Raw genomic sequence first — 20,737 nt, forward strand, 5'->3', positions numbered from 1 at the left:
TTCTTGACTTAAATCCCAAAATCTGAATACAGCTCCTTGAGTCGTCTTTTCCCACATGACATCAGGGGAAAAGAGAGGGTTGCTCACAAATATAATTAGTTCCAGATTGTCTTTATATCAAAGTAGTGGCATAAAAATGTGATCCTCTGTATTTACCAAATGTTCCCTCCAGATTACTTGTCCTCCAAAATCAGCAATTTGTTAGCAATGACGGAAATCTATTGCAATTCCACACTGTAATCACCAGTAGGGATCATTGACTTCTTTCTCAGCAGCACACATGCAAAAACAAGTAAAAATGTCAAGTGTTGCAGTGTATTCTAAGCCCTGAGGCTCATATCTGCCACTGGTTTTCACGCTCTTAACACAGCAAATAAGAAATCAGTATTACATGTATTGTATGCCCCACAACCTAAACAGCTAGTCTCATCGTTTTGCAATCAATTATGCAAATTTAAAACACAACTGTGTCACCAAATGTAGCAGAAAAAAAAAAAATTTGTCACGCCAGATTGACGTGCCATGCATGGAAATTTCTTAGTGTCGATTTATTGCAATGCCAGCAAGATAAAAAGTCTACACTGACTGTGCTAGCATGTGTTGTCTGTTGCCTGAAGCTAAGCTAAATGATTACACACTCATACATGCACACAAACACACACTCGCTTGAGCTTAATTTTGCATAAAAACCAGAGAAAGTGGGGAAAAGATAAGAGAGAAAGATACATATAATAACACAGAGGGAGTGTGTGTGATGTGTGATCTGTGTGTGTGTGAATGTACACATGAGGACAGCCATTGCTGTGATGCAGATCTGCGCCTTTGTGCTTTATGAAAAAAAAAAGTGCTTTTATCATTGCTGGTTCAGAATTGGCCCCGCTGTGGAGCAGAGAGGCTGGCAGTGTGGTGGTGGAGGGGGGAGGAATAGGAGGTGATAGGGGAGGCAGTGAGGCAGGCCCGTGTTTGGGTTTAATATGATTGTCTCTGCTGCTATCTGGCCCAGCAGCGGAAGCATCAGCGAGCTCTGCAGTCTGAATAATTTATGGGTTCAAGAAGCTGCAAAGTCTGCAGCTCAGCTGATAAATCCCCCGCTGATGGTGTCAAACGCACAACAAAAAGGCTACAGATCAACATGAATGTACGTGTGTGCCAGCATGTGTGTGTGAGAGAGAAGATGAATGTCTTTTTATGCATGTGATCAGTGGTGTATGTACAGTATTTGTGTTTGCAAGCAGAACCTGGGGTCATGTTTGCATTGTAAGATTTAATTTGCACATGCTTTGGCCATTGAGTTCTGTGAGAATGTTTTTTTTTTTGTTTGTTTGTTTTTTTCTGCAGACCAAGCATACTGAAGCTAGTTGCATACTGCTGGTTAGTTGTAAGCATACTGTAATAATAACTTAAACCCAAATCTTAAGCAAGATTTCTGTGATGTAGATGGTATAGCAATATTTGATTTGAAGTACAAGTCTGGTGGGATTCCATATTTTATGTATTGTCAACAAATCCCATAAAAACACCAAAACCAACAATGTGTTAGTCTGCCTCTTGATACTTTCTAGCTTTCCTAGCTTGCTTGTTGCTCTCAGCCCCAATCCCATTGGTTCCAACTGAAGATCTTTTTAACAGCTCACAAATACATATTTTCATCTTTTAATAAAGGTTCAGTAATTTCCTAAAACTGCTGGTTACTGTAGTTTTTATAAAATGTTACTTAAACAGGAGGAAATAATGTATTTGTTGGGGACCATATTCAGTGGCAGATAAATCCACCAACTGAGCTCTAGTGAGTATCTCTGGCAGCAGGACGGTTTGTGTGGGATTGAGTCAAAATAAACTACAGTGTGTATTCATGGTGACGAAGGAACATGTCACCCAGTGCAGCGTGACATGTCACAGACAGTTGATAACAAGTTTATGGAAAAATGCTAGTAAGTGGACGTTTAGTTATCATTGTTTTGTCTACTGTTGCCCCAAGGTCAAAAATGAAGTTTCATTCTCAAATATTCTAGTACAGTATATTCAGTATTCATTGCAAACATTGTGTGAAATCCCACCCCCCATATGGTGACACTGCCTAGATACACGCTCAAAAGTAGCAAAGCTGCTGTAGCTAATATTCTAGCATGCTAATGTCTGCGGTAGAGATGTGGTGGACTACTGCGAATTACAATATGCAGTGGTAACATTTATACAGTAGTAAATGGTCATTTCAAACAACATGTATCTATTACAGTTACTTTAATTAACCACTGTCCGAATTTAAGTTATGACACTTGTCAACGCCTCAGATTTGCTTCTTCAATTGGAATACTCAGGTGATTGTAACTTCTTCTCATGTTTGATGATAGCGTGTCTGCCTCTGGGGTGCTGCAGAAGTCAGAGTGTATGAGAAAAATCTTATCTTTAAGGCATAACAATATCTGGACCTTTACAAGCCACAAATCATTTCAATCACACCAGAGCTGGGTCTTCAGGTGAGATATCAAATGAAACTAAACAAAAAAGAATTTGAGAGTTCAAAGCAGCTATCCATATTCACTTTGTATAAACCTTATAACATGATGTGAGGTTCTAATGTTGTGAGACCTCATGGTCTGTTCAAGGTGTACTACAGATGTCAACAGCGTGCCACTGCACTATATGCCTCCAGTGTATTTTTGAATATTCAGGATTTTTTTCTCATTTGTTTATTTGAATTTCCATACACCAGTCCACAAAGAGAAATGCAAACATTTTAAGTTAGTTAGTGTAAAAGTTCTTATTTTCAGGCCATGAAATCATCATCTAGTTGCAGCAGCAGTTAGAAACTAAACACAGACTCACTTTCTTTGTTAAGAATATCAATGGTCGTTGGCTGGAGTGTTAGCAACCCACCTGTCCAGTTTTGGTGCTGTCACATACTATGATGGCGTTGTTTCCCCCAGAGATAGATGGAATGTTGTCGTTGATGTCCAGGACCTGGATGGTGACTGGGACGTGACTCACCATACGTGGGTTATCTGCAAGTAAAAACATGAAAAAACAGGTTGTAGTTGGGCGTATTGTATTTTAGAAATTATATTTTCAGGTTCATTTTTTTAGCAATCTAAAAATCTTTGTTTTTTATTGTTTTTTGTTTTTGCTCAGCAAATTCACAAATTGCAAGTGTGCATCAGTAACAGCATTCGTAACGGCAATGGTGTCATATTTCATTAGGCCTATCACTTATAACACAGTTGAGTTGAGGCCTCTTGGAGCCTGGAAGTAACTACATGGATCAACAACCTACAGTTTACTGTATTCTATTATTGTGCAGTATCTCAGATGAACTACATCAATCCTCCAACAGAATAGTACATTAAGTTAGTCTTTTTAAGTTTTAGGGATGTTAGCCCTGTCTCTGTGTTGTCCATGCCAGACAGTGTAAAGCCATGCTAGCAGAAATGAGAGGCTACATTTGGGTGCAGTTGTGCTTTGACCTAAATGTGTTAGCATGCTCACAATGACATTGTTAACATGCTGATGTTTAGCAGGTAAAGTTAACCACATTAACCATTTCAGCTTAACGTGTTAGCAGAGCAAGCGGCAATTCACGGGTTCAAACCCTTTTGTGCTCAACAGAAGAAAGCAGCTCAATTGTTGAAAATTAAAGCAGCGAACACAATGATCAGGTTTCAGGCTTCACAAAGTTGAACAAAGTCACTTCAGCTAGTTTAATTCTGTTTAAGGAGAGCATTCACACCTTGTTTCATCATCAGAAGGCCTTGCAACATTTCAATAATGGCACACTCAAAGTTCTGCCCTTCATCCCCCCTTCATTGGATTTGAATGAAACTTGTCCATGCCCACTTAGACCAATTAATATGGCACTTCAGATTTTGGTTAATATTTGCTCCCAGAGCATACACACCAATTGTGGCGAAATTCTGTGCACCAGGTTTTCAGATAGATGTTTGTGGCATTTCAGTAAACCTATTCACAATCGCAGACTGAAGTTATGTACCAAGATTTATGATGACTGGACAAATTGTTAATGAGTTATGGCCAATATTCTCTAAGCCCTGCCCTGCGAAGATATTTTGGTTGATGGTGGCCATGTTTTCGGACTGTTCTTGCTCATCTATAATAGAATGTATATCTCAGTCCCCCAAGGGTATATACCAAATTTGGTGTTGATAAAGTGAAAATCCAAAAGTAGATGTCACATTACTGTTTTTCACATTATGCATATTAGTAAAAAATCCATCCTGGCAGACCAAGAGGCATTTTGTACGGCAAATTGAGCTGGACTTATGTGTAAAATTTCAAGTCAATTGGACTTATTGTATGCATGGCATGGCCTTATGGTGTGAGTGGCGTGGCCTTTCCAAAATTGAATTTTTGGGCATTAATTACAGTGCCACCATCTGGCCAATTGGGGTCATATTTCTTGGGAAGTACATGCACGTCATTCTAACCCTTTCAGGGTTTGAACCCTAATTAGCATTAAAAACATAGTAGGCCACAGCTGAGGCTGATGGGGATGTCATGAGTTTAGCAGGTGTTTGGTCATAAACTAAAGTATTGGTGACATTAAAATGTTAAACTAATGGTGGCACTAGAGGAAAAGTCATTGGATCACCAAAGTTATTACAATTTGGTACAAAACATGAATGTGTAGATGTCTCAATTTTATAATCATCCAACAGTAGTTAAGGCACTTTACCCTGAACCAAAAATGTCAACATGAATGTCGGTACAAAGATCATGGCAATCCATCCAACAGTTGTCGAGGTATTTCAGTCTGGACCTAAGTGATGATTCAAGCTGACGTTGCCAACACTAGAGCTAAAAACACTAGTCTTGCCAACCATTGTCAAAGGAAAGTTGCTGTAGCCAGCTCAAAAAGCCACTAGAAGTCACTATCTCATTGGCTGTGGCTCAGGAGGTAGAGCGACCCGTCCACTAATCGGAAGATTGGTGGTTCCATTCCCGGCTCCTCCAGTCCACATGCCGATGTGGACTTGGGCAAGATACTTAACCCCAAATTGCTCCTGATGGCTGAACCATCAGTGTATGAATGTGTGTGAATGGTTAGTTTCCTCTGATGGGCAGGTTGGGACCTTGCATGGTAGCCCCTGTACCCACACAGTGTGTGAATGGGTGAATGTGATTCGTAGTATAAAAGCGCTTTGAGTGGTCGGAAGACTAGAAAGGTGCTATACAATTACAGTCCATTTATCATCTCATCAATATGCAACTTAATCTACCTGTAATTCCAGGTGAATAATTAGTCGGCTGAACATGCTGCTGCTCTCTCCCACTCACTGAACACAGTCAGATCAGAAAGCTGTGAGCAGGATGAGTGCACATTACAGAGGAATATTGGCAATTCTGTCCAAGGGAGATGAGAAATGTCTGCCTAAAAAAAGTCCCTGAAGGGATCCTTAAAGACACATCTAGTGAGAAAATACGTAAGTAGGCAACACTGCTTTCAGTTCACCATAATATCAGTTCATCAAATGTCAGTTCTCACGCAATTCAAAAACTGTTCATAGACAAGGCTGTCCAGTCTGAACACCATGTGAGTTTGTTAATCAGTCCGTCAAGTGGTGTCCCTATATTGCTTGCCTTCAGGAACGCCATTCCACCATGGATAACAAGCTCTGGGACTAGATAGACACCATATTGGAGCAAGGTATAATATGGAAGGAGTGGAATTCATTAAGCAGGAAGGTGGTGCCCAATCAAAAAAGGTCATTTGTACTCAAGTGATTTATGAATGAAACTGTTGGGGACATATTTGTTGGTGATATGTAGTGACTACCTTAATCAAGTGCAACTTTGTGCAGTTGTCACACTGTGCCCCAGATCAAGTCTTGATTACAAACATGACCAAGGAAGTCCACTGTTCCTATTCCTGCATTTTTAAAATCTAGCTTTCAGGAGAGCGGGGGCCAGATGCATAAATGTTACAGTACACACAAAAACCATGCATACACATAAAAAACATGCATACGCCATTTCTTGCACATAAATTGGTATTTATAAACACAGAATGTGCTCTGAGAATGTGCGCAGCTCACACATACTTTTGACCATACATACACAGTCTTCCAGAGCAAGCCAAGTTAGATACAGTGAAGTGAAAATGCAAAATAAAGTGAGACACAGAATTTAACATAAAACAAAATAGCCAACTTCATGGAGCTTACATGCACTATTATCATTATGAGTTTTGCTGTTTACACAGCAATAATAATTTTACAATTCATGAACGGTATTGCAAATAATTGCACTTGTGTGCTCAGTGTTTCCTTTAGCATCGTATAATCTTGTATCCTTATTGTTTATTGTGAGGCATTCTGTAAACTGTTTTGATACCATTTTAATATCTACTAATCATTGCAATTTTGGACAACTGTCTGATAATTAAGACATCACAGCAGATGATGACACTGTGGGTGTTATAATAGCTACAGCCGTGCATAATGGTCATGGCGAGGATGGCAGCTCAGGTGTTGTTGGAGGACCTTGCCAATGCAGCCATAAGACGAGAGAGAGTATTCAGAGATTGTTCTAATTTTCTGAATAATGATGATAATTGGCTCGTGTGCTGCTTTAGGCTTCCAAGGGCTGTTCTGCTTGAGCTGTGTGAGGAACTGAGTCCACCAGACCCAAAGAAACCACGCAAATTCCTTTCAGTCTTCAGGGGAAGGGAAATTTCAGAAGCTGTTGGCAGACAGGTCGGTGATATCTCAGTCAACATTAATCCATGTCATACCCACAGTGTGGGATGGCATTATTAATCTAAGTCGGACATACATCAGATTCCTATATGATGTGGGTGAGCAGGCCGACATCCAAATGCAATTTGCAGCCTCTCCGTCCTCAATCTCCTGTGTCTCTTGGGAGCCACTGTGATCATCACCCAAATCTATGGAACATTTTGTTTAATAAAAAAATATGCTTAGCTTAATTTACCCATCTTAATAAATCAATTGATATACCATGTTCCATCTGTGCGTCTATGTCTCCCTCATGGTCACCAACAATTCCACACAAAGCTGTGTGGCCCAAGATACAAGCAATGCTTTGATCCATACTGGATGAAGCAGGGGTTGCCGGCCCTCCTCCTGTTGCCTTCTGGCTTTCTTTGTGTAGACGGATGTGCTTTTTTGCCTCCTGTTTATAATCCGACCATCTTTTTTTTACTTCTTCCAGGGTTCTTTGCTCGGAAGTTATGGAGTTGATGGTCTGTGTTACGTTTTGCCATGCTATATTTTTGTTTCTGTTTGTGAACCCAGAACTGAGACCACCAAATAACACTTTTTTTTTCAACTTCTCTGACAAGCGCCTCAATTTCACAATTGGTGAAATTAAGCTTCTTCTTTGTTGTTCTCTTCATTGCCATGTTGTTATTAAGGCTGGTGCAGGTGCAGGTGCCAATGGAACCATGCAAACGCACGGTTTTACAATTTTATAATTCTGATGAAAAAAATGTGTATGTATATTTCTGGCTTTGTGTATACACATAGTTTTAGTCATGAATCAGAGTTTTATGCATCTGGCCCCTGGAGTTGTGGAATGCTAAAGCGAATCGGCAAATACAAGCGCAAAGTCAGCGCTCTGTCTGAACTTATGGTAGGTTGAAATGGAGCATAGCATTAGTGACTGTTTACTGATCATTTATAGCAAATGGTTATACAGATAGATTTGGCCGAAAAAGGCTCTGCTGTTTGAGGAAGCTCTCACAGATAAGTATTAGCAGGGAGAAGATTATAACCCCTTCAACAGGTAATTGTGATCCAATAACTTAAATGTATGCGTAATATGCCTTGAATGTTTGCAAAGCCCACCTCATCTGATAATAAGCTCAGACATTAAACCTCAGATGAACATTTAACAGTATTCCAATCCAAGGGAAATATTCTAAACTAAATGTACCTGACCTATGAGTAATTTACATTTGAGTTTGCAGAAATTTCAGGAAATCCCTTTAAACTTACAATATTTTAATGGAAACATAACTACTGACACATGAATGCCAAATATCAAGCAGTTGCTGTGTCTCACTATCTGCTTTATACCTACAGCCCCTTTATTTTAGGCTGTCTGTGATCGTTAATTCAAACCAGTGTTCCTAAGCACGAGACATGTCCACTGATGGCTGATGTGAAGCTTTGGTGACTAAAGACCGCCCGAGGCAAAAAGTCAAAAATTTAAGACCAAATTCTCACAGTGTGACTGCTCCTATGACCCACATTCACCAACAAACCAATCAGTGACATGCAGTAAATGTACACTGTCGTCGTTGCACAGTCTAAAGGCGTCTTACCTTGTTTGTAGTAACAGAACAATAAAGGCACTGATGAGACTGGCAATATGCACACAGCTTACTGCTTATAATATGAGTTTTAATATTCTTGTGCTGACCAATGATTATGGACAGCAATAATAAGCTTACTAGAAGATAACAATATCTTCATATTTGATAAAAGTTCACCCTGTACTGTATCTCTCACATTTCTGTGAGGAGCTTTCGATTAGTCTGTTGGCAGTGAAAAGTTTTCAACTGTATATTCGAGCCTTATGAATGTTTCATTACCAGTCTTATGCAATTAATATAGCATATATAATTATGAAAATTAAGTAAAATGTGAAATGATTGAATACATTATTTGACTAAAAGAAGATCTCTGTCTAGTTCTGTCTCTGCTCTCTAAGAAAAAGAAAACACCCTTCTTTCCTCAGAGGCCTCATTTGCAAAAATGAGTCATTGCTGGGTCAAAACAGAAATCAGGAACGTTACTAAAAACTATTACCAGCTGAGGACAGTGTCCTCTGTAAAAGAATTTAATTTCATAGAGGTACATAGCCTTAAAGGTGCACCAGTTCAAATGCACTAAAATGATTATAGAAATGACATCAAGAATGATGAAGTCTGTTCTCAACTGTGATGCTGTAGTTTGATGGTTGACATTTGACCACAGGATGGCAACTAAGTGATGAGGGCTGAAACCACAGGGTTATATGATTCATGCCACTGAGCAGCTTTTCCATACCATTGTGATGCAAACCAATCACTACTACTGCAATGAAAATAGTCCTAACCATGTGTTTTGAAATAGAGAAACAGTATGAATTTATGAAAGATAATTAAGGTCCGCTGAAATGAAAGAAGGTCAAAGACATGGAATCTAAAGCAAATTAAAGAACCATGAGTCTTGGAGCCATAATGCTGAATATGAAATGTTAATATGAAGAAAGATGGGCTGTGAGGATTATTTAGTTCTAAACTTAAACTACTTCAATCCTCCAACAGAATAGTACATTAAGTTAGTTGTTAGCCCTGTCTCTGTGTTGTCCATGCCAGACAGTGTAAAGCCATGCTAGCAGAAATGTGAGGCTACATTTGGGCGCAGTTGTGCTTTGACCTAAATGTGGTAGCATGCTCACAATGACATTGTTAACATGCTGATGTTTAGCAGGTAAAGTTAACCACATTAACCATTTCAGCTTAACATGTTAGCAGAGCAAGCGGCAATTCGCGGGTTCAAACCCTTTTGTGCTCAACAGAAGAAAGCAGCTCAATTGTTGAAAATTAAAGCAGCGAACACAATGATCAGGTTTCAGGCTTCACAAAGTTGAACAAAGTCACTTCAGCTAGTTTAATTCTGTTTAAGGAGAGCATTCACACCTTGTTTCATCATCAGAAAGCCTTGCAGCATTTCAATAATGGCACACTCAAAGTTCTGCCCTTCATCCCCCCTTCATTGGATTTGAATGAAACTCGTCCATGCCCACTTGCACCAATCAATATGGCACTTCAGATTTTGGTTAAAATTTGCTCCCAGAGCATACACACCAATTGTGACGAAATTCTGTGCACCAGATTTTCAGATACATGTCTGTGGCATTTCAGTAAACCTATTCACAATGGCAGACTGAAGTTATGTACCAAGATTTATGATGATTGGACAAATTGTTAATGAGTTATGGCCAATATTCTCTAAGCCCTGCCCTGCGAAGATATATATTTTGGTTTATGGTGGCCATGTTTTTGGACCGTTCTTGCTCATTTATAATAGAATGTATATCTCAGTCCCCCAAGGGTATATACCAAATTTGGTGTTGATCAAGTGAAAATCCAAAAGTAGATGTCACATTACTGTTTTTCACATGCATATTAGTAAAAAATCCATCCTGGCAGACCAAGAGGCATTTTGTACAGCAAATTGAGCTGGACTTATGTGTAAAATTTCAAGTCAATTGGACTTATTGTATGCATGGCATGGCCTTATGGTGTGAGTGGCGTGGCCTTTCCAAAATTGAATTTTTGGGCATTAATTACAGTGCCACCATCTGGCCAATTGGGGTCATATTTCTTGGGAAGTACATGCACGTCATCTCCAGTTATTGGGTTAAGTTTCATGCTTTAGTTCATTCCAGCTCATGGCAATTTAAAACTGTGGCCTTCAAGGTCTGAACCATATAATAATAATAATATAATAATAATAATAATAATAATAATAATAATAATAATAATAATAATAATAATATTGTTATTATTATTATAAACTGGGACAAACACAGAAAGGTTCTAACTCTTTCAGGGTTTGAACCCTAATTAGCATTAAAAACAAAGTAGGCTGCAGCTGAGGCTGATGTGAATGTCATGAGTTTAGCAGGTATTTGGTCATAAACTAAAGTATTGGACACATTAAAATGTTATACTAGAAGATAATAATATCTTCATATTTTATAAAAGTTCACCCTGTCCTGTATCTCTCACATTTCTGTGAGGAGCTTTCGATTAGTCTGTTGGCAGTGAAAAGTTTTCAACTGTATATTCAAGCCTTATGAATGTTTCATTACCAGTCTTATGTAATTGATATAGTATATATAATTATGAAAATTAAGTAAAATATGAAATGATTGAAAATATTATTTGACTAAAAGAAGATCTAAACTCAGATGGCTAAATAAATATCTACAGTCTCTGTAGACCACTGGTTAAACATTTTTCTGTCAATGTTTTCTCCAATAGCAGACTAATAATTCTCACTTTTAAGCAAACAATCTTTACATTAGTGGAGCATCAGGGGTTGTGAAGGGTGCGGCTACACCCAGGTCCGAGGCATAGGGGAGCCTGGCAGAAACCCCAGTCTGTGAACAGTAGAAAAATGTACAACCATGCAATAAAAATTGATGACAACCAGGGTTGGACATCGAGAACCGGTTCCAAATTAGAACCAGTTCCAAAATTCAGTTTCTAAAGGAATCATTAAGAAATTTTAATTCTGATTCTGCTTATCGGTTCCTAAACGCGCCACATATCTGCAAGGACCTGTCTACGTCATGCATCAACGCGACAACATGTCGGTTTGTTTACATACTATGTATCATGTATGTATTTATGTATTTATTGGGACCATGTACAGTGTTAAACACAAATGTTATCATTTTATGTACTGTACCAGAGTTAGCTTATAGCTAATTTTCATCTGCAGTCCCTTAGGCATTCACAATTAAAACATCTAACAGCACAATAACAAACAGTACAAAGCAAAAAACACACAGGACACATAATACAAAAACATAATACAAGCATGCATGGTTAACATCACAACAATGCAGAGAGAAAGCAGGACCGCAGTAAACACTCTAATATGTGGCTTCACTTTATTAAAGAAAATGACAAGGCAAAGTGCAATGCATGTGGGAAGCTAATTAGCTATAAGTCAGGTTGCGCATCAAATCTGACCAAACATGTAAGGCAGCAAGGTGTCAGTCTCCTAGCCCGAGTGTGTTATCAGCCACCATTAGCACCTTGCTAGCACTTCCAGTAGAACCTGGGATACCAAGCCGTGACACACCATATACGTATTTAAGTTACTGCTGCCTGTGGTACAACTCAGTACAGGAATTCCTCAGCTCCATTCAGACCTAAAACAGCACTGTGTAAAACAATACAAGGGGCTGTGTTGGTGGGGGGTGCTGTTTAAAGTGCTGGTGAGACAATGAAATATGATCAGGCAAGTCTGGTTGGAGTAACCAGAAAGTCTGATCATAAATACACTGCATAACAGTTTGTAATATTCACAGATTGGATTTTACAACGCTGGAATGTTATCATGCTGCAACCCTGTTGACTTGTGTGATGTCTGTGTACGCGGAGCTCCGAAAGAGTATGAATGGAACCGCATGTGCGTCCCTGTGCAAGTCCATGACTTGGCCTTTACAGTGAAAGCACACTGTTATTGAGGGAAAAATGAGACAGAAGTACTCAAAACAAAAGCAGAATGTTGAGTTAAAAAGACTTTGAATTTACTTATTTTAATGAAACAATAAAAGTCAAAGTAAATGCTTAAAAGAATAAAGATATTTTTGTTATCTTAACATTTTGCCTCTGTTTTTTTCTTATTTTACCATGTTGGAATTGAAACTGGGAAATCAATTTGCATAATCGGAATCAGAATCAGAACTGATAAAATCCAAATGATACCCAACCCTAATGACAACATTATGGGTTGTGGGTGAGGTTTGATTGTAATGTTTGCTAGTGATTTGTGGATTTTAACTTTGTTTTAAAGAGCAAAATGAGAATCTACTGTACAGTATGTTCAGATTAGAGGGGATTGGTGATTTTGCAAGCATTTGGAGTCTAGAATGTTTGATGATAACATAAAATTGCTATTCTTGAAATACTGCACTGATATGACAACAAGACTAAGGCCCTAAACATGCTTCATGTAGTACACAAACACTTCTTTCATTTGGGTACTGTGTGTTGTGTGCACATGCACATTTGACTTCCCATGTGTCTTTCCACTCACACATGAACAGGCTTACAATTACATGTACAGCATATTTCAACCTGTTCTCATTCCCAGGTTGTCAAATACCGACACTTTGTCACACCCCTCAGTGTCTCATACAGATGCACAAGGTACCCTTTCACATGTATTTCATATACACAGGGGGCTTTCAACTAGATGGGGCTATAAGACACTTTGAGCATCAGTCCCATTGGAGAACCAAGGGTGGGCGGACCTGCCACCTGGAAGTATTTTCCTCACTGTCAGTTCACATGTTAGGGTTCTCTTTTAATGATATCCTCAACATTTCTCAACACAAAAACATGAAAGTGTGATAATTAAAGAATATAAATGGTTAATGTTATGGTCATCAGTTTTAATTATTTCTCCTTCGATTGTGAGAAATAATGCATTTGACAACCTGGGAATGACTGGCTTGCACCAGCTAATCTAAAGTGTTGCTTAAATTCCTACAAATTGCTAACTAGTTTCAAACTAGTCATTTACTAAATCATGTTTGCTTCATTAAAATTTAGGAAAACATAACACTTTGGAAAAGTATAAATACAATAGTTGTGAGGAAACAAACAAATAAGACGCAACCAACTAGGTAAACAGAAAATGACTGTAGCATCACATACTGTAACACAACTTCCAAAAATAACAGTTTTAGGAGCCAAAAGAGACATGACTTTCTTTTATTTATAACTGCATACCTGGCATAAAGTTCTGTAATTTGAGGTATTTTTCAGTGAATTGTAATGTAAAGTCTCAGATCAGAAATGTGGACCCTACTCCATATTTCCTCTTTTTCTCTTCAATCTGAATGGGTCAGATATTAGCACGCTGAAGTTAGCTCTGTTGCCAGCTTTAATTCAAATCTTCACTTAGTAAACACTGACGTTATAATAGTGTTGTTAGGTCAACTGACAAAAACACTCTGTTAAAGGTGTACTATGCAGGATTTGTTGGTTGGTGTTTGTAAACACACGGCATTCAAAGTTGGCCCCTCCCCCCGGCCCAACGAGCAAAAGCGAGAGAGGGAGAGAGAGAGAGAGGTGGTCAAGCAAGCTACAGAGTAAATGAAGAGAGTGAGCAGTGCTGGTCAAAGAGACACTCCAACAGCAGTGGAGCAGCACACAGCAGAGGAGGGAGACGAGAAAACACTGAATCAAATAAAAAACAGTGATGCCTGGTCTCTTACACTACGAGTCCTGACCTCACACCCTGCGCGCTGTGATTGGCTGGGTGCTAAACACCCTCTGCCCAAAGGCACAGGGCAGAGTCTCTCCAGATAAATACACCACCATATACTTCTAGTGGGTCATAATTGTTTTATTTGTTTTTTTAGGAAAATCCTGCATAGTATACCTTTAAGCTTAGGGAAAGACGATAGTTTTGGTTAATTATTGAAAAAGTTAACATGTCTTGTTTTGTGCTAAAAGCCACTTCAGTATTTAACCAAAACCACCATCTTTCCCTAACCTTAACCAGGTTCTTTGAGTTTTCTTAACATAATCATAAACACATGATTTAATGCATTAGTTGCTACAAGCAGATGTTAAAAGAAAACATTTGAAAACTATTGATAGAGAACTATGTGCAGATATGTTTAATACAAACATCTCCTTGTTGATTTAAAAAAAAACAAAAAACACACACTATCCAGACAGCATTACATTTCCAACAAAACAGACTGGAAATTTTTGAAAATTATGTTTGCATAAAGCACCCTGGTTTGACGCCTCTCTTGTTTGGTGCAGTTCAAACTCTGATGTGTGTTTACTTTGTGGGTTGGCATGACAGACAAAGTGAAAGTAAAAAACAAGTGGACCGAGACCGCCTGAAAAGAAGAGTCTCATTCCACATCCAAGCAGACTGCGGTGCAGTTCGTTTGTGGCCTGAAAGCGTGTTGTATTTCAGCAGCTCCTCATTAGAGGCGGGTGAAACCTAGCAACCGCACAGTTCATCTCCATAACATTATGGTAGAAGATAACTCTTATTTCAGCATGTACCTGCCTGTTGCTATTATTCATATGAGGCTGAGTTACAGTCTAATAGTGCTCACAATCAGTTGATTATTTATTTATTTTTATTATTTTTACTCCTTTTGCTTTGTTTGTAATAGATCAAGTGTGACCATGAACTCCACAAGAACTAAAAGGCAACAATGTGTCATTTTTATTCCTTTATCCAGTCTAAATGAACCCGACTACAAGTTTGAAAGAGACATAGTTTATCTACTAATTCAGATCTATTTTATCACAGACACTACACTTAAAGGACAAGTTCACAGTTTTTCAGGTCTGTCTTAAAACAACAGTCAGGAGCCCAAATGAACACTGAAACATGTTTTTCTTGCTGTAATCATTCCTCCTGTTCATACTGACCATTAGAAGATCCCTTCATGATGCACTTACAATGGAAGTGATGGAGGACAAAATCCACAGTCCTCCTTCTGTGTAAAAATGTATTTAAAAGTTTATCTAAAGCTAATTTGAAGCTTCAATGTCCAAATGAGTCAAATCAAGTAGATATCTTTCAGCGTTACAGTCTTTTTAGTGCCAAAGTCCCTCTTTTTGTTACTATACTTCCACCGCAGCTCAACAGGGAAACACTGTCTGAGGAAACACAAAGACTGTAAATGTGTCAGATATCCACTTGATATGACTAACTCAGACTGCTGAAGCCTCATAAAAGCTTCACATCAACTTCTAAATGAATTTTTGCACGAAATGAACATGCAAAACACCTGACTGTTGTTTTAAGAAACACTTGAAAAATCGTGAACCTGTCCTTTAATGTTCACCTTCACTTTTCATGTGAAAATTCTACATTCTACAAATAGAATTTCATTCCGGGGTGACATCTCAGTTTTCTTATTGTGTTGAATAGAATAGCCTGTGCTTAACCTGATAGAGAACACATTAGCACTGCAGCATCTGTTGCCATGGTGATTTACACTGCTTAAAAGGGAGCCAACTATCTGAGACCAAATAGCCAGGGTTAAGCCCAAACTTAACGCACCAGCACACTAATCTTGCATTGTGTGACTAGCTTCAGAATATCTGATCATGAGATACCAGGACATAATAAATAATAAAAATACTGAAAAGGAAAAAAGGATATTGCAGAAATCCTTACCAGCAAGATGTCATCTGTCAGTTTTCTCCTTCTCTTTCATTGTTCTGTCTCATATCTCATATTTATCGGGAGTGTGTGTGTGTGGGGGGGGTCTGTGATTTCCATTTGTTTGTTCATTCATCTGTCACATACAATATCTCACACACCACTGATTAGGTCTTAATGACACGTGGTAGAGGAATGCATTTGTCCACCGCACTGCCAAAACAAGGACTGATTTTAATATCAAATGTTTAGGACGTTCGGAAATTCTCCACTTTAGCTGGATTGAATTCCGCAGGCGAAGATTTAATTTCATCCTCACCTCCTGAGAGTCGAGGCACATGTGTTGAATTGTTAAAGGGAGATGGATGGAGTGAACAAGCTGCAGCCTGATGAAGACGGTTGTTCAACTAGCATCAAAACCTGCCATGTTTACATTTTCTTAGCTATTACAGGTTATTGGACAGTAAACTTTTAGTCCAAACTGCAGACCTGACTTCTTGTTTCTTACTCTATCCTGTCCTCATCTCTCTCATCTCTTCCCTCCCTGTCATCTTTCCTCTAAATCCTCTCTGCTTTGCTTTGCTGGGCTTCTCTCAGCTCATCCCATTAGAGAAGGCTTATAGAGTGTATCTGGGGAGCAGCTCACCACCGCAGGAGAGGCACTTTCTGATCACACCTGAGGTAATAGACAAGGGTTAAGGTCAGATACCACATCTGAAAAAATCTCTCTTCTCTCTCTCTCTGCTTAATTCTTCAGAGAGCTGAACTTTTTTTTATCCAGTCCCAGCTGCACATAGAATGAAGACGACCTTTGCTCCTGACCTCTCTGCTAGAAACAGTTCAAAGCAGATATGTAACTGTGTGCTGACTTTAATAATGCAAGGGCAGAGGGAGATCTGCATGTGTCACACATACACATGCATCTCCTTTTAATATTACAGATAGACCTGTGGTTTCACAGTGGTGTGTGTTCTCCCATTTGTGCTGGTGCACCGCTAGGCTGGGTGTGTTAAGAATATTCTGCCTACACTCTTCAACTTTGGCCAGATCAAAAGGCACCTGTGACAGACACATTTATTGCTTGCTATCTCGAGAGCCTTTGAACAGACTGACAGTGGTGGAATATAACTAAATACATTTACTCAAATACTGTACTTAAAGGACCAGTGTGTAGGATGTAGTGCCATCAAGTGGTGAGGTAGCAGATTGCAAGCAACTGAATACCCCTCCCCTCTCCCTCCCCTTTCAAGTGTGTAGGAGAACCTACGGTGGCCCTAAAACTCACAAAAAATGTGAAAGGCCCTCTCTAGAGCCAGTGTTTGTTTTGTCCGTTCTGGGCTACTGTAGAAACATGGCGGACACCGTGGAAGAGGACCCGCTCCCTCTGTAAATATACAGGGCTCATTCTAAGCTAACGAAAACACAATGATTCTTATTTTCAGGTGATTATACAAATATTGAGGTAGTTGTACTTTACTTGAGTATTCACATTTCTACTCCACTACATTTCAGAGTGAAATATTGTACTTTTTAATCCACTACATTTATCGGACAGCTGTAGTTACTAGCTACTTTTCAATTACATTGCTGGATCTGAGAGGAGCACAGCTGGTTATTAGCAATAATTAATAATCATCAGATATGATTATTAATTATTACAATTAATACAATTATTAATATGAATTAATAATAATGGGGCACCACCTAGAAACCGGGACCAATAACCAAACAATAAGGTAGTCTCATAAAAGGAGTTCACCTAGAGTTCTGAGGGGTATCAACATTCACAGGTGACTCTCTCAATCAGCCACTTTTCACAATATATAAACACAATAATGACAAAAGACTTCTCTTTAAAGATATAACCGTGTTTATTAAACAATAGCAAAGTTAACAAAGGTAACTTTGATTCTTTGATCAATAAACTACTATTCTAAAATCGAATTCTACCTAAGCAATGACAACAGATATGTCCTCACGTGTACAGTGACCACGTCAGGAAGTCATGTCATGAGAGAACCATATGGCGTGCCCGCGGTGTTTCAGTTAAACAATAGCAAGATGGCACAGACTGGCGTCTCTGCACTCAACCAAACCAATGTATCAAACACACGTGTCTGATAACGAGGGGCAGAGCAGCGCTTTGTCCCATGTTATCTGACCGTCAGATGTGTAAGAGAGATGCGTGTGTTGTGTATATGTGTGTGCGCATGTGTGTGTGGGTTAGTAGCAAGAGAGTGGAAGAAAGAGGAGGGAGAGCAACCTTGGGGGGGAGAGAAGCGGTTCCTTTGTCCACAGAGAGTGCGCGTACAGACGGCAGTCTGTAAAGCACATTGTCTGATTTCCTATCGACCAACAACTTACTTTCTCACTCACGGTGGCACAAACACAGCAGTCCCAAGTGGGACAAACACAAGACTGTCTAGCGTGGTGAACACAACTAAACAGGCAGCAAACTTCAAATACTCCTCGAAGTGTAGCAGGCAAAGGGATGGCGGTCCATCAATTCACACAACAAACAACAGCACTAAAGCTGAAAAACACAAGTAATAAAGCTTAAAAAGCTAAAAGCTAACAACACACAATATAACATGGTCTCTGCCCAGACTTAAGCCTCTTACATGTTCGCTTCAGAAAGCAAGCAGGGTGTGTTTCAGTCTGTCTTTGGGTATGACTTGGTTCCTCGGCTGGGACGCTGATAGGACCAGTCTCGCACTCTGTTGGTGGGTTTGATGGCAAGCTGATCCTCAGCAGCATGGTGGAGAAAACAGCGGAGTCGACTCAGTTAAAGAAGACCAGAGCATAGAGGTTATCTGCGTCTTCGTGAAGAAATCCTCAGCTCATCCAGCAAGGGGAGAATCTTCAAACTCGGTGCACGGGGTTATCTCCTTTAGCAAACTGGCTCACAGAGAAAGCAAAGCTTCCTCCGGCGCAGTTACAATGGACAGGCGATCTTCAATTCATGCAGCCAGTTATTAAAGCTGCTGTGACGTCATGGCCGTGTTGCCATGACTCTGCCAATGAGAGATGATTTCACACCAAGGTGCGAACTGAGCAAAGCATGCTGGCAGAAGGAGTCCATTGTGGACTACTTTTGTTTGACTTGGCGTCCTTCCTTGTTATCAGGCTTTGTGACTGTGTGCAGGCCTGCCTTTGTCTCATGCACATAGAGTATGATGTATGATATAACATATGAGTAGCTTATAAATTATGTAGCATTGTTTTTGGCTTGTTGTCCTTACAAAGAAGAAAAATAAAAGTCTTTCCTTTACCTGATGCTACTGCTCCTAATGCTAATCTAATTGTACAAGTAGAGGATCTAATCTCAGAATGTACTGTATTCCCACTAATACAAGGTGAAGGGCATCTAAATTTAGGACTTATTGAATATTTCGTATAAATATAAAATTGTTTACACTGTTCAAGTTCATAGTTTTTTTCTTATTGGATAATTGTGTGTACTCAGATCCTCTGAGCTGAGTTTATGAAACATCAGTTTATAGAATAAAGTCTGAGCTGCATCATTCTAAACTGCTCCTGCTTCCTATTCAAGCTATTACAAGTTGTTACATTTTCTAATGTAACAGAAGTCTTGTGCAGTAGAACACACCTCTATCCGTGTTTGATCACAAAACCCACATAGCAGGCTGTGTTTTGTCTTCAAACCACCATTTGATTTTCATTGCTACCTGCTTTTTTATCTCATAAACCCACCTTATCTAAAGCTGGAGAGTAACAGGTTGAAGATAAATTATATCTCGTAGAGACACATTTTAATTAGTTGTATTTTCAAGTTAGAAATCATTTCGGTAGAGCAGGTGTGTCTTTTTAAAAGCTAAATGTTATCCAGTAATGAAAACTGCTCACATCACAGCAAACATGCCTGTACATCGATTTTCATCGGTACGCTAATAAGCATAAAACCAGAAATCATCTGACTGACATATTTTATAAAGAGCAGGTGTTTCAAATCAGAGATCAGAGCAAGTCCAATTGCTCATCTATGCATCCAAATATTTTTTCCACTTTTCTAACTATTTCTTCCATTCTACATGAGTGACTTATCTGTGGACTTTATGCTCATGTTGTTGCTGTGATTGCTCCTGTGATTTAAACACATCTCTCAGTTTTAGAGCCAGGACTTCTTCTTGAAGAAGATTAAAGGGGCCCATTAGTGCCTTTCTAGGGGGGTCACTGTTCCATCAAAGAGAGAAACTGTTCACGTGTGTATTCAGCGCGAGTTTATATTAGACATAATATATTAGAGGTGTAACTAATATGGTATAAATTAGAATTTTTAGGAAATTAGGAACTTGGAATTTAAGTTTGTAATTGATACCTTGCTTAGAGAGGCTATGTAAAAATAAATCAAAAACTTAAAATTAACCATGACATTCAAAAGTGGTATTACATTTATTGATGACTTTCTTTATGGTAATAAGGAAAAATTGCTGGTAAGTCACTGCAGACAATTACAGCTAAAAATATCAGAAATCATCTGACAGCTTTTGGAAAGTACAGCTCTCTGTCTGCACTTTGGCTGTTGAGCTAACGTTATTTTATTTAGGTGATGACCTTACATTGTTGTGAAAGTAAAAGTGCAACTGAGGGATTTCAACTATTTTCTGTATCAACTGCTATCTTTGTTAGAATGTACGGGGCAGGAAAATGTGACACATGTCTCACTTGCATCTTTTCCTTGCATCCATGGTCACTCTGACTTTTTGTTTGTGTCTGTACATACGTATATGCATGTCCAAAGAACAACAAAGGCACATTTATCACTGCAGAATAGCAGTGTTTTCTCTCTGTAACCCACCTGCACA

The 20,737-nt window shown here is 39.0% G+C and overlaps 1 protein-coding gene across 1 annotated transcript in view; it reads right to left on the reverse strand.

Annotated features, from left to right (window-relative positions):
* LOC137193593 (cadherin-18-like) overlaps nucleotides 1-20,737 on the reverse strand; it is a 206,713-nt gene that overhangs the window by 37,584 nt on the left and 148,392 nt on the right. The window contains exon 9 of the mRNA XM_067604822.1: nucleotides 2,878-3,002. Coding sequence (XP_067460923.1) covers nucleotides 2,878-3,002 — 125 coding nt within the window. The remainder of the gene's footprint in view (nucleotides 1-2,877; nucleotides 3,003-20,737) is intronic.

The sequence above is a fragment of the Thunnus thynnus genome, chromosome 12 (genome assembly GCF_963924715.1).
Source record: "Thunnus thynnus chromosome 12, fThuThy2.1, whole genome shotgun sequence".
Lineage (NCBI taxonomy): Eukaryota > Metazoa > Chordata > Actinopteri > Scombriformes > Scombridae > Thunnus > Thunnus thynnus.